Here is a 14,649-nt window from a genome sequence, read left to right as displayed (position 1 = left end):
CACCAAGCCCAGCCCTCTGAGGAATTTTTCATCACTCCTTTCTCCTGTCATTCTTTCTCCAGCCTCAGGCAATTTCCTGCCTCAATTTTGTTTTCTTCCTTTAAGGAATGTTCCATTTTATTTGGCAGACAAAATGAGGTTACTTAGAAATCATCCTGAGTCTCTCAAGGATTATTTTTAAGCTTTCTTAAAGTTGGTATACATGAGCCTTTAGTCTAGCTCCAGTTTGGATCTCCCATGAAAGTATGACTTTTCTGAGTTTCTGCTCAATGCCCCACATGTTCAAGATCTTTCCACTTTAACTAGTTGGCATTCAAACATCTCCCAGCTTGGTGTGAGCTCTGAGAGTTTTTCATCTTATAACTCCCTGTCAGTTTTTCTTTTTCACCTAATGTAACACATATGCATCTATGTCTACTTAATTATAAGTTAATAAACTTCTCATTTTAAAAGGCTTACATGTATATTTTCAGAAGCAGCAAGGTAGACAAAAAACACTGGTGAAAATTGTATCTGATCCTAAAGTCAGTCTTTTGGAGACTACAATTTCATTAGATAGATGCTGACAGCCATCAAGAGAAAAGGAAATCACGCTGAGTTTCTGGGGACTACTGCAAGAAGAAAAAGAACATAGAGAGCTGGCCTCAACCTCAAAAGTGATCCTACATCTAACCAAATTTAAAAATCCACATGAAGTTTCTCAAAACCTACTACACACAATTTATCAAGATAACTGGTTAGCACTTGGGGTACAATGTGATAACCTGACATCATTTTTCTTGGAAAAATCGGGGTTAGAACCATAGCTTTGACTTCATTATCAATACATTTAACCAACAATCTGGGCTCCTCTATGGAAGTAGCTTAAATGCCTTGCAGATTAACCATGGACTAAGAACTTTCTTTGATCTTGAATACTCTTCCAAAACACACAACCCCAGGGCTCCATTTCTCATCCAACATAATTATTCCTGAGCAGAGCATTATCTAATAATATCAAGCCAGGAAACTGTCTTGGGGTACTAAGGTGAAAGGATTTAGCCAAGTAGCAATCCAAATATGAACAAGGAAATGAGCCTAAGACACATTAAGTATTTAGAATAAGCCCCACCTGACTGATGACCAAGGTAGATTAAGCTTCATCTTTAATTATTGATGTTAATGATCTGCCGTGAGCAAGACGATCTCTAAGGTATTTTCTAATTGTGAAATATTATTCTGTCTTATGTGTCAGACATAACTGATAGCCTAACATTACGTGTGCTTTACTGACATTTCTGTCTGTCTTACCAAAAGTAAATAGTTCAACTGTTGTCATCATCTAAAGGTGCCACCACTTTTATTTGTTTACCAGATCAGCAGATGATACTGGTCCATTACCCTTGACCTAGTCAGACCTTGACAAAAGACTTAATGATGCTATTTAGGATGCATTTCCTTGCTGCTTTGTGCAGGCGGCTTTCTCATTGTTGCATAGACAGTGATAGGAACATCAGTTATTGTCAGGCAATGACTTCCAGGGCACCTCCGGAGTTGCCTGAATAAAAAAGCAAATGACATGTAGTTAGATATTAAAAAGGGGAAATTTTTTTTCAGAGCACCAAAGTGTGATTGTATATTTTACTGTTTTAAAACACTTTGAAATCTCTGAATGTCATAAAATGAGTATAACATGGTGATGCTGATGAGGCACCCATTTTAGACTGATATAACAAAGAAATTGTGGCCTCTGACATACATTTAATCACAGGAAATTCATATATTCAAAGATAATCCTCCAGATATTCATTTTGAAAGGTATGCAATGATTGCTAAATGGCAAAACAAAAGTGCATAGTTACAAACATAAGAGATAATACCATGGCAATTCATGTGCATATGCACCCTAAATCGCCTCAGTTGAGTGATTTCAAAACAAGAATGTTTGTGGCAAAATACAAAACTGAACATAGTATTTCACATACTGTTCAAATGTTGATAGAATCTCATATTTGAAATGGCCCTTAAATGACACCTAGTCCAAAAATACATCTAGTATATGAATTTCCTTTCCAACATTCCCACCAAATAGTCATTCAGCCTTGCACATTTCAAAAGACCGGGAGCTCACTACTTCCCAAAGTAGCCTATTTCATCCTGACTAACTCCAATTTTTAAGTACCTACACCTGTTAAACTTAAATCTGTGTTCCCAAAATTTCCAAGCCATGAGAATCTAACAATGTAGTATCTAAGGTTTTGCTATAGTAAACATCACAGAAGTGAAACTAATCATTCTGCAAAAATACTTTGTCTCACAGAATCTTCATACTCTATACCACTCTTTCTGCCAAAGGTCACAGCACAGCCAAAGTGACACTAATCAAAGCCAAAGTGACACTGAATCTGAGGTCTAAGTCTTTCATATTTTTAGCCTTATGCCTAGCACGGTGCCCTACACACACTAGCAACTGAAGATTTGTTTGTTTAATTGAATGTTATCTAATCGTGAAGCTATCAACAATCTATTAGGTTGGTGCCAAGGTAACTGTGGGTTTTTTGTTAATAGCTAAAAATGTACCTGAAAGAGAGAGTATGAATTGGTCTATCATCAAGACTTACAGAAATACAAAATACAGACTCCATACTAAGGAAACCTGGGCTCTGTTCATACTAATTTAGAAACAACAATATTTTTGAATTGCTGAGGGTTTTTTCTTGCTAATACTGAATATCAGCTGAAGGTTGTATTGATGATAGCCAGTATGTATTTCCTCACTTGTGAGGATAGAAGACTTTACCTGGTTGGTGACATCTCCTTCCCATTACAGGCAGCACTGGAGCTCAGCCCCGGTTCCAGCCCAATTGAAGAGTCTCCTCCTTCCACTGGAAACCTCCTTGGCTGGGTTCCAAATCGAAAAGGCATAATTCACTGAAAACCTAGATTAGAAAGTTAAAATATTGAAAACCTAGATTAGAAAATTAAAATGTTGGGGGTGGAGATAGATTGTCTTCAAAGACTTGTATGGAATGTTTTACAGAGTCAGAGTCTCACTATGTCGCCCAGGCTGGAGTACAGTGGTTATTCACAAGTGCAATCAAAAGGCACTACAATTTTGAAACCCTGGGCTTAAGCGATCCTCCTGCCTCAGCCTCCTGAGTAACTGGAACTACAGGTGGACACAATGTGCCTGGCCTTGGGATTTTTAATATTACTATTTTGTTATAGACATATAGAAATATTCTGAATGTTATTCTATTTTTAAATGGCTAAAAAAGTGTTTAAAATTACTGTATTTCACAACCATCCCTTACGTACAATTTTAAGTCTTGCAAAAAATACAAAATAGCCACCAAGCAATGCAAGGAAAATGTACCCTATGGTTAACATAACTGAAGACCATTTCTGCTGTGTGAAAACAAAATTCAGTTTGTCTTTAAATGGTTGTTGCAATCAACAAGCACCTCTCTACCTATCTATGCTCTTCTCTTCCTTTGGAGCACAGCTTCACATTCACTGAAATATCTTCAGCTAATCCTTCTTTTCCAGGTGATTATTCATTTCCCCCCTGCTTCTCTATAGTCACAGTATAGTCCCTGGCTCTGGCCCTTCCCAACTGTGTGATCTTAGTCAAGGTACTTACCTATATTTCTCAAGGGTACATTGGTGATAATATTTTCTACTTCTAGGGTAATAGTGAGGATTAAGTAAGGTAATACACATAAAGTGCAGTGCCTAACACACAGTAAGTGCTCAGTAAATGTTAACTATTACTATTCAGCAGGTACTACTGAGCATTAGTAAATGCATAGAAATGTCTGCAAGTATACCTGATATATGAAATTTATTATGAAATAGATATGATTTATACACACAAACATATATAAATGAACTCCTTACTGCCTACCTTGGAACTCTTCCCTACCCCATTGCTCCCACCCTTCACTCACTATGGCCAATGCAATCCACTAAGCCTGAATTTATATTTTACTTACTCTATAACTTACTTTTATAACCCCGATTATCTACATTTTCATAGCAACCTTTATTTCTGCTTGGTAACAGTTATCCTTCTAATTCAGGGTTTCTCAATCATGACACTATTCACAGCTGGGATCAGACAGTTCTTAGTTGGGGAGGGAGGATACTGTCCCGTGCACTGTAGGATGTTTTGTAGCATTCAAGGCCTTCACCCACTGGATGCAAATAGTACCCCTCTCCCAAAGTTGTGACAGTACAAAATGTCTATAGACATTGTCAAATGTCCCTGGTGGGAGACAGAGGCAAAACTGCCCACTGTTGAGAAACACTATCCTCATTTTTTGTAAATGTTTAATATCCCCCCTCATTCCAAGTCTGTCTTTGTCATCACTGAATACTTAATACCTAGAACAGTGCTTGGTTAGCTTTATCTTGAAATAATTTGCATGTATTCAACTATTAGTACACAAAGGATAGGAAAAATTTTAAATGGTGCAACTATTTCTTACACTTAGTATAGTATTCTATGCCTAAAAGTAAATGTTTATTGGTGGTAATAATAAAATCAAATAACTTTTGTAGACTGTGTGTCAATATCAAGAAAAAAAGTGTTTTGCTCAATGATGATTTAGTAAAACCATAGTAAACTCTGTGGTTTAGTATAACTACCTGTCTATGCAGGTATTAACATTTAACTAATTTGATCAAGGATAAACAGACTTACCAAAAGAGGCTGAGTCTGATTTCTGTAGAGGCGAATAAATCAATGCTTTCTACTGGCCTTCCATAGAAGGCTGGAATTGCCAAAGGAATGATGATCAAATGTTCCAGTGACACCCGGAAATTATGACATCAGGAGATTCTTTCACATAGTTTCCTACCTGCTAAAGAATCAAACATCTCAATGCATAGCTCCAACAACAAGCTGAGGCTTAGCTAACAATTTTCTGTAAAGCTTTTTGGAGAGTTTCATTCTTGTTTTTACTGGCTTATTTCCCTACAATATTAGTATTTTCATCCATGAATGGGGACCTACAGTCTGATCCATCTGTACAAAATCAGAATTGAGATTCTTCTCATTTTATATCCTGTTTTCCTCATTCTCTTTCTCTCCTAGACCTTCTCTTATAATATCCCAAATAAATACAACCTATCTATATCCTCATCCCACTCCAATATCCTCAAACCCAAATTATACCTTTACAAATTTCTCTATAACTCTTACATGGGATTCTTTACACCCTCTCTCTAATGCCTGGACTAACCTTTTTTTTTTTTTTTTTTTCCTGTTTCCTCAAGAGAGCCTTCAAATTCCCAAATGGCTGGAAGAATTACAATTGTGAAAGGAAGAATACACCTTGTACTGTCCTCATTATTCTGTTCCCTGGGCCCCGGCCTGCTTCTCTGCTGATTTCTCTAACTGCTCTCCCTCTCCCAACTCATTCTTGGCTTCTAAATCAATAGCTTACCTCATGAACAGCTGCTCTACTCAGTAATGTTTAGTTTAACCCTTACACCAGAACATAACTCTTCAGCTAAGCAGTTTTTCAGTTTTCATATCTGATGATTAAACCATTAAATGTTAGTGAGCATTCTTACCACTGTTGTGTTTTCATATGACTCATGTTATAGAACACTGGCATTTTACATAAGAATTAACTTGATGTTGGATACAATCTTACCTCTACCTTCTTTTTCTTACTAGGGTACTATCTGTGAATAAGTTGATCACCATTTTAGCTTGGAAAACTGATGGTGTCACAGTCACACAAACAAATAATTGCTGGCCATTGTTAGCTAAGGTATCATTAGGACCTAAATATTTAGTACTTAGGATGGCAAAAAAAAAAATAGTTTACATATTTGAGAAGTGGTAGCAGTGGGAAAATGATGGGTTTCAGCATCAGAATTAGGTTTGATTTTTTTTCTTTTTTTTTTTCTTTGAGACAGGGTCTTGCTCTGTCACCCCGGCTGGAGTGCAGTGGCATGATCATGGCTCACTACATGCAGCCTCAACCTCCTGGGCTCAAGCAATCCTGCCACCTCAGCATCTCAAATAGCTGGGACTACAGGTGCAAACCACCATGCCCAGCTAATTTTGTATTTTTTTTGTAGAGACAGGGTTTTACCATGTTGCCCAGGCTGGTCTCAAATTCCTGGGCTCAAGTGATGCACCCACCTTGCCCTCCCAAAGTGCTAAGGTTACAGGCATGAGCCCACTGTGCCCAGCCAGGTTTGAATTTTGACACAATGTTAGCTCTGAGATTTTAAGCAAATCACTAAAAGTTTGTCTGTAAAATGGTATTAATTCCTACCTTATAAAGTTGTTGTGAGGAATTAAAAACAATTTAACATGTATAAAGCCAATGACTGGGACACAAGAATTCAATCAGCACTACTTCCTACATATTTTTGTGTCATTCTTGAAATCAGAGTATTAAGACACTGATTTCACTTTTTAGTCACCGATATATATGAAGTAAAATATCTGTAAGTGGAATATTCTTAAAATTCTGTAATTTACCATTTTAACTAGTCCATTTGCCATACCATGCTTCTTTAGAATGGGTGATACGATGAAACAAATCAAACGTTAGCCTTAATGATGAAACTTTACAACAGTAGAATGATACATCAGAACACAAAAGGAACTTGAGTCTCCAGCATATTTTCATAAAGCAATAGATAAACGGAGCAATACAAATGGTGAATAAAAAGATGGGGAAGTATCCAAATACCTCCTTAAGTATCATAAGCTCAAGAGCAATAGTCTTTCAATTCTCAAGATATTAACTCATGAGATGCAGAAAATTAGTGATATTTGAATTTGTCATGTTCTAAGAAAAAAAGATCCATGGACTTCATTCATTCATTTAAGGAATATTTGCTGAGAATCCACCACGAGTCAGGCACGTGTTAAGTGTTAAAGATAAAAGGTTAAGCTAAAACCAACACAGTTCCTGTTGTGGTAGAGTTTATAGGTTACAATAGGATTTGTTTTGGTCTAGGATATTTAATCTAAATCTAAAAGATGAGTGGGCATTAATTGGTGGCAATGAGTGGGAGACAAAAACATTGACACAGTTGAGGAGGGGGCAAACAGAGGAAAACAGCATGTGCAAAGGTCATGCCAGTAAAGACAATAAAAAAATCTGAAAGGCCAGCATAACCAAAGCATGGAAAACAGAAAATAAATATAGTCTGAGACATAAGTACAGACCAAATCATGCAGGAGCATAAACTCAAGTTAAAATTTTAGACTTTGTCTTATGAACAAGGAAGCCCATCAAATAATTTTAATTTCTCAGGACACATATTTAGGTTTCATTGATTTTTCTCTATTTTCTATTTACCATTTACTTGATTTCCACTCCAATCTTTATTATTTCTTTTCTTCTGTCTACTTTGGGCTTAATTTGCTTTTCTTTTTCTAATTTCTTAAAGTAGAAGCTTAGGTCATTGATTTTAGTGCTTTCTTCTTTTCTAATGTAAACATTTAATTCTACACATTTCCACCAAAGCACTCCTTTAGCTGCATTCCACAAAATTTTTAATTTTGTATTTTCATTTCCTTCAGTTAAAATTTTTCTTTTTTTTTTCTTTGGCCTATGGGTTATTTATAATTATATTGTTTAATTTTCCAATATTTAGGAATATTCTACTTTTCTGTTACTGATTTATAATTAGGTTCCATTTTTGTTAGAGGACATTCTTTGTATGACTTGAATCCTTTTAAATTTACTTAGACTTGTTTTTATAGCCAGAATGTAAACTGCCTTGGTAAATGTTGCGCACATACTTGAACGTATATGCTGCTATAGTTGGCTTCAGTGTTCTATATAAGTATTTTCCAATATTTAGGAATATTCTACTCTTCTATTCTGATTTCTAATTAGGTTGGTTCCGTTTTTGTCAGAGAACATTCTTTGTACGACTTGAATTCTTTTAAATTTATTTAGAGTTATTTTTATAGCCAGAATATAAACTGCTTTGGCAAATGTTCCACAAGTACTTGAATGTATACGCTGCTATAGTTGGCTTCAGTGTTCTATGTAAGTAATTTGTTGATTAACAGAATTGTTCAAGTCTTCTACATTCTTACTGATTTTCTATATAACTGGTTTATCAACTATTGAAATAAGGGTGTGAAATCTCCAACAATAATTGTAATTTTATTTACTTCTCCTTTCTATTCTGCAGTTTTTAGTTCAGGTATTTTGAATATGTGTATAATTTATAGATAAATTATATCACCTCACATACACTAGAAGAACCGTATAAAAGTATAGTCCATTTCCCCTCCCACTACATATAATTTTGTTGTCATATTTTAATGCCATCTATAGTACAAACCCCATACACAGCGTTATACATTTTCCTTTAAGCAATTGTCTTTAAAACAAGAGAAGTCTTTTATATTCATCTACATATTTATAGTTTTCAGTGCTCTCTATCCCTTTGAGTAGGTCCAGATTTTCATACAACATAATTTTCCCTTTGCCTGAATGTTTTCATTTAACAGTGCTTGTCTGTTGCTGATTAATTAATTTAGCTTTTATATCTCTTTTTTTCATATTCATTGTGGAACAATATTTTAACTGGGTATAGAATTCTCAATTGTCAGTTTTGTTTTCTTTAAGTACTTTGAAGATTTGGGTCCACTATTTTCTGGCTTGCATTGTTCCCAATAAGAAGTCTGTTGATTTTTTTTATCTTTGTTCCTCTATATGTAATATGTCTTTTTTCTCTGGCTGGCTTTAATATTTGCTTTTTATCACTGATATTAAGCAATTTGATTATAACGTACTTGTTGTAGTTTTCTTTCTGTTTCTTGTGCCCAAGATTCACCGAGCTTCTTGGATCTGTGGGTTCATAATGCTTATAACATTAGAAAATTTTTTAGCCTTTGTTTCTTCAGATATTTTTTTGTTCCCTCCTCTGGCACGCCAATTACATGTATGTTACATTGTTGAAAGTTGTCCCACAGTTCACTAGTTCTCCTTTTATAAAAAATCTTTCTGTTTTCTGTTTTATTTTGCACAGTTTCCATCACTACATCTTTAAGTTTGCTGATCTTTTATTTTGCCTAATGTCTAATCTGCTCTTTATTCCATCCATTTTTTTCACCTTAGATGTTGTACTTTTCATCTCTAGAAGTCTAATTGGGATCTTTTTTTTATATTTCTTTGTCCCTTCCCAACCAGCCTGGGCTTCCTTCTGTCTTTCTGAACATATACTGCTTTAATGTTCTTTTAATTTTATGTAATTTTCATGTTTACTAATTCTTTCATTTGTGCCATTTCTTGTTCTGTTTTTAACTAATTTTTCACCTCATTATGGGACTCACCTTTGCATATCTGGCAATTTTTGACTTGAGTGCCAGGCATTGTGATTTTACATTGGTAAACAATTTTATTTTTATTCCTCTAAGTATTTTTAAGTTTTGGTCTGGGACACAGTTATTTGGAAACAGCCTGGTTCTTTGGAGGCTTGGTTTCATGCTCTCTTAGGCTAGATCATAACAGCCTTTCATCTAGGGCTAATTTTTCTCCACTACTGAGGTACCTTTCTGAGTATTCAACTCAATGTTCCAGCTATTTTAAGGTTTCTCCACTCAAGATACAGGGAATGTGAATTAGTCCTAGCCCTATGTGAACCCTAGGAATTGTTCTGCCTGCTTATTTCCAAGGTTCTTTCCTCAGTGTTACTTAGTTTCCATGAATTCATGCAAGGATCAGCACTCAGTTTAGGCTCATGAGGAACTCCCTAAAGATTTACAGTTTTCTTTTTGCATACTCTCTCCTCTTTGGCATTCTGCCCTGCAAATTGTAGCTGTCTGATCGTCCAAAATTTCTAACTCTGTCGCCTCAACTCAATGTGGCCATTGGGTTGTATTTGGACTCTATTCATTAGAAAGGTGACATTAGGTCTAGCCTACCCTCAAGGAGAGGGGCTTACACAAGAACAGGAGACAGAGATCATTGGGTGCCATCTTAGAAGATGCCTACCACAGATGCTGTATTCTGATGTAATGTCTGAGAATGCTTGTGCAGTACACACAAGTGTTTATCAAATATTTCTGGCTTTCTCTTTTCCAGAAATTGAAATTTCTGGCCACCTTATGATTACTTGGAGCCCATGTGATTAGTTTTAGTTAGTGAATTATAAGCAACCATTAATTGCTAGTGCAAGACCCTCCTGAGCTTTGTCTCTACCACAAAAACCAGAAATGTATCTCATATCATAAATAAAAATCAACCAAAATTAGTTCAAGACTCAAACGTAAGACCTGAAACTAAAACTACTAGGAGAAAACAGGAAAAAAAAATCTCCACAACATTAGTTTGGGCAATCATTTCTTGGATACGACCCGAAAAGCAAAGGAACAAAAACGAAAGTAGACAAAAGGGATTGCATCAAACTAAAAAGCTTCTGCACAGCAACGGAAACAATTAATAGAATGAAGAGAAAACTCACAGATTAGGAAAAGATATTTATAAACCATACATCTGCTAAGGGGACAACATCCAAAATACATAAAGAACTCAAACAACTTCATAAGAAAACACATAGCCCAATTAAAAATGGGCAAAGAATCAGAACAGACATTTCTCAAAAAATACATATAATGGCCCACAGATATATGAAAAACTACTCAATATCACTAACCATTAGGGAAATGAAAATTTAAAAACATAATGATATTTATCACCTCACACCTGTTAGAATAGCAGCTATCAAAAAGATAAAAGGTAAATGTTGGCTAGGATGTGGAGAAAAGAGAGCCTTTTTAACACTGGTGGTGGGAATTAAATTAATTCAGCCATTATGGAAAACAGTATGGATTCCTCAATCAAAAATAGAATCACCGTATGATCCAGCAATCCCACTTCTGGATATATATCCAAAGGAACTGAAATAAGTATGTCAAAAAGATATCTGCACTCCCATGTTTACTGCAGCATTATCCACAATAGCTAAGATATGGAAGCAACCTAACTATCCATCAACAGATAAACAAATAAAGAAACAGATAAAGAAAATGTGGTATATATACACAATGGAATACTAGTCAGCCCTAAAAAAGAAGAAAATGCTGTCATTTGTGACAACATGGATGAACCTGGAGGACATTATGCTAAGTGATATTAGCCAGCCACAGAAACACAAACACTGCATGATCTCACTTATACGTGGAATCTGAAAAAGTCAAGCTCATAAAAGTAGAGAGTAGAATGGTGGTTACCAGAGGGTAGTAAAGCTAGAGGGTGAGACAGGGATAGGGAGCAGAAGATGTCCAAAGGATACAAAGTTTCAGCTAGGAGGAATAAGTTTTATAGATCTATTACACAGCATGGTGACTAGTTACTAATAATATATATTTCAAAACTGCTAAAAGAATAGATTTTTAATGTTCTCATCACAGAAAAAATCTGAGTATGTGAAATGACAGATATGTTAATCAGACTGATTTAATCATTCCACAATGTAAATTTTATCAAAAAATCAACTGTACCCCATTAATATATATAATAATTAATTTAAAATCAAATAAATCAAAAACTGGACCAAATAATGGCAGATCATCAGCCTGAGTGCCAGAAGGGGGATACCATAAAGCATAGCCCCCAGACACCCTCAATGGACGTGCATCATGTACAAAAAAAAAAATGTGTTGTTTTACACCACTGAGATTTTGGGGTTGATTGTTACCATGGCACAACAAAGTTTATGCTGATGTATACAGACTTTTGTCCAGACTTAGGTACCGCTATAACAAAAACCTAAAATATAAGTCACCATACCTAAGTGGTCAACGAGCAATTAAAAAGGAAACTGTTGTGGAAAGCTAAAAGGATAGTGATATATGTCACTCAGGAACAAACCTATTGGGAAAAACCTTTGGGAAACTCTGTGATAGCCTAGAAGGAATTTGATTTAACTAATGAATTTAAATGTTGGGAGAAGAGGCTGGAAAACAATAACATGTCAGTTGCTATTGTTTGTCAAGTTATATGAGAAACAGATTAGCTCAGAAATGGCGGTGTGTGCAAGCAAGAATAAAAACAGAGCACCCACAAATGTGAACTATATTTCAATGACAACTTACAAAAGCTATAGAATAATTTTCTTCTAAAATATTTTATTCCCCTTCAGAACTCTGCAGCATGTTTTCAGTGCCTTCCCATACTGAATGTGCTATAGATGAGTCTAAAGTAGTCCAATTGTTTTTTCTTCATCCCACTCCCCTGTTCACTTCATGCCTAGGTACCTAAAAAATTCTTTCTTTATTCTGAAAAGTTGAATGACTTCATGAGGTTACATGTCTTGGTGTTGATTTTTCTGTAGAAATTGTCCTATAGAACATAGTGTGTATCCTTTTAATCTATGTATTTTTCTTCCTTTACTTTTTATATCAAGCACATTTCTTCCTCCATTTGCTGTGGGCACATGTTAATCTTATGTTGAGTTATCTTTGTCTCCTCCATACATATTATTTTTAATAACTTTCATATCTTCGGGTTTTGCCTAGTATTCTGTCATTATTTTAAGCCTTTCCTCTACATTATAATTTGATGTGCATCTCTCTAGTCTGCTTCTTAATGCTTTTAAAAATTATTCCTTTAAGTCCTTTAAGGTGGATGTTGTCTTCAGTTAATTTCCTTAGTTCTTTTATCTCCATTTTATTTCATTTATTCATCAAATATTTACTTACTATCTACTATATGCAAGGTACTATTCCTAGTAGTGGATAAAAATCACAAGACTCAGCCCTCATAGAGCTTGAGTCTTATTATTTTGGTATCTTGTCTTGAAGTTCCTGTTTTATTGCATTCATATTCTTAAGTTCTTCTTCAGCACAAAATATATATGATGAATTTTCTTTTTTCCCCTCTTAGGCTAGGTTTTACCCCAAGGTCTTGTACTTTATCCATCTTTTACACCTTTCCTTCCTTCCTCTCCCCCTTCCCTCCCTCTCTCCCTTCCCTCCCTGTCTTCCTTCCTTCCTTCAATATTAGTAGTCCATAGGATTCCCAATGATTTTTTTCTCTTTTTCATTTTCAGCATGTGGAATTTTGTTCACTATATTTGCTCTGTATGTTAGTCAGCTATCAGTATAATAAAACTGCAGCCCAAAATTTCAGTGGCTTCAACCAAAAACATTTCTTTTCCTTATAAGATTCTGAATAGTCCACTGCAGTTCAACCAATCCCAACTTGGCTAACTTGGGTTTGCATATATGGAAGTTTTGGAGTGGCTGGCATGTGAGGCTCTACCTTGCTTGACTCTTAAGCAGAACTGTCTCTCAGTCTGATTCTCTACAGACTGGAGTTATTAATAAGACATGTTAGGACTTTTCTTTCCTATATGTGGCTTCTGGGGAATAATGATTGGGACTGCATGAAGGGTGGGGCTCTGCAAAAGCCAGTGTATCATCTCACCTAGCACTGATAACACACTGATACAGACCTATTCACATCACTGCCTACAAACTGGACCAAGACTTGCAAATTTTGGAAGTCCCAGACTTTGGGACTTTAGCATCAAGACCTAAAGTGCCCAACTCTACCTCTACCGCTGACCCCATACTCAGTAAGCAGTTAAGAATAAATCCAGCCTACAAAAATTTACTGACCAAAAGCTGCCTATTACCAAAAGAGATAAAATCCATTGCAACTTTAAACCTACCAGCTACCAGAGAAATGTAATAGTAACTACTACATGTCTTGGTGGGACAACAAAGTGTTCTAATCAATTGAATATTACAATTCATATTAGCACATATTCATAGTACACACCATATGACTTTTTATTAAACAAAGAAGACTTCTTAGAGTTTCGTAGTTCTTCAGAATTTTTGTGGAAAAGATTTTATTAAAGAAGTACTTGAGTTCTTAATTAAAATCTGGTCTAATTTGATCAATAGAAGTTTACATATTTTAATGTTTGACAATTTTAAGGAGTTGGTAGTTGTCATGCCTAATTTTTTAATCTTCTCCTCCTCTATCCCATCTAAATGCCTAGTGTTAATCTCGTCTCTTCTATCAGACTTCTATTTACTCAGCTACATCCTCAACCACTGAATCCTATTGCACTTAAAGTCAACGCCATACAATTCTTTGAGTATTTCGCGTGTATGTCTTCAATCAGGTTGTAAGCTTCTTGGTACTGGATCTATGCCTTAATTTCTTTTTAATCTTCCCAGAGAGCCTACAAGTTAATTTGAGGAGTAAACAGCGTTTAACAAATACTGGTGGGGTCTGTGATCTTAGTTTTGCCATTTTTGTCAAAGTGTATAACCATTTAGTTCCAATTGTGCCCTGACATGTCTGTTTCTCTGGGGTTTCTCTTTGCTCAACGCCATTGTTCATTTTCTATTAGAATAAAGGTCTTGTTGGACAGAGATGCTAATTCAGATTCCAGTCCCGTGGAATCTGAATAAACGGACTGATCCACCGCCCAGGGTGTTGAGGCTGTGAACAAAAATTAAACCTCTGATAGCCTACGAACAGCTTAACGATACATATTTAAAAATATCACTCCAAAGCCTAGTTACCCGCCAGTTACCCCGGCCTCCGGAGCTGCCGATGCTCAAAGATGTTGACAACGCAGTTAGGATCTGCAGTCCAGAGGCCCAGTCGCTATGGTAACGGTGAGACGCAAGTGCACTTGCGCGGCCTTCTGACG

At 35.8% G+C, this 14,649-nt stretch overlaps 1 protein-coding gene across 5 annotated transcripts; it reads right to left on the bottom strand.

Moving 5' to 3' along the window:
* Positions 1 to 1,322: 1,322 nt before the first annotated feature.
* On the bottom strand, positions 1,323 to 14,648 carry FAM229B (family with sequence similarity 229 member B). 5 transcript variants are annotated; one of them, XM_008007301.3, is made up of 4 exons: positions 14,519 to 14,648; positions 4,685 to 4,844; positions 2,780 to 2,918; positions 1,323 to 1,537 (listed from the first exon to the last, which is right to left on the bottom strand). In XM_008007301.3, the coding sequence occupies exons 3-4, from the start codon at positions 2,902 to 2,904 to the stop codon at positions 1,420 to 1,422; spliced, it is 243 nt and encodes an 80-aa protein (XP_008005492.1). In that variant the 5' UTR covers positions 2,905 to 2,918; positions 4,685 to 4,844; positions 14,519 to 14,648; the 3' UTR covers positions 1,323 to 1,419. The 5 variants fall into 5 exon arrangements, with proteins under 5 accessions (XP_008005492.1, XP_008005490.1, XP_008005491.1 ...); XM_008007299.3 differs by having other exon boundaries at positions 14,530 to 14,640; XM_008007300.3 differs by having other exon boundaries at positions 4,685 to 4,841; positions 14,530 to 14,640.
* Position 14,649: the final 1 nt, after the last annotated feature.

This window comes from Chlorocebus sabaeus, chromosome 13 (assembly GCF_047675955.1).
Source record: "Chlorocebus sabaeus isolate Y175 chromosome 13, mChlSab1.0.hap1, whole genome shotgun sequence".
Lineage (NCBI taxonomy): Eukaryota > Metazoa > Chordata > Mammalia > Primates > Cercopithecidae > Chlorocebus > Chlorocebus sabaeus.
The sequence above is the reverse complement of the archived record's forward strand: the minus strand, read 5'-3'. Positions and strand labels throughout refer to the sequence as shown.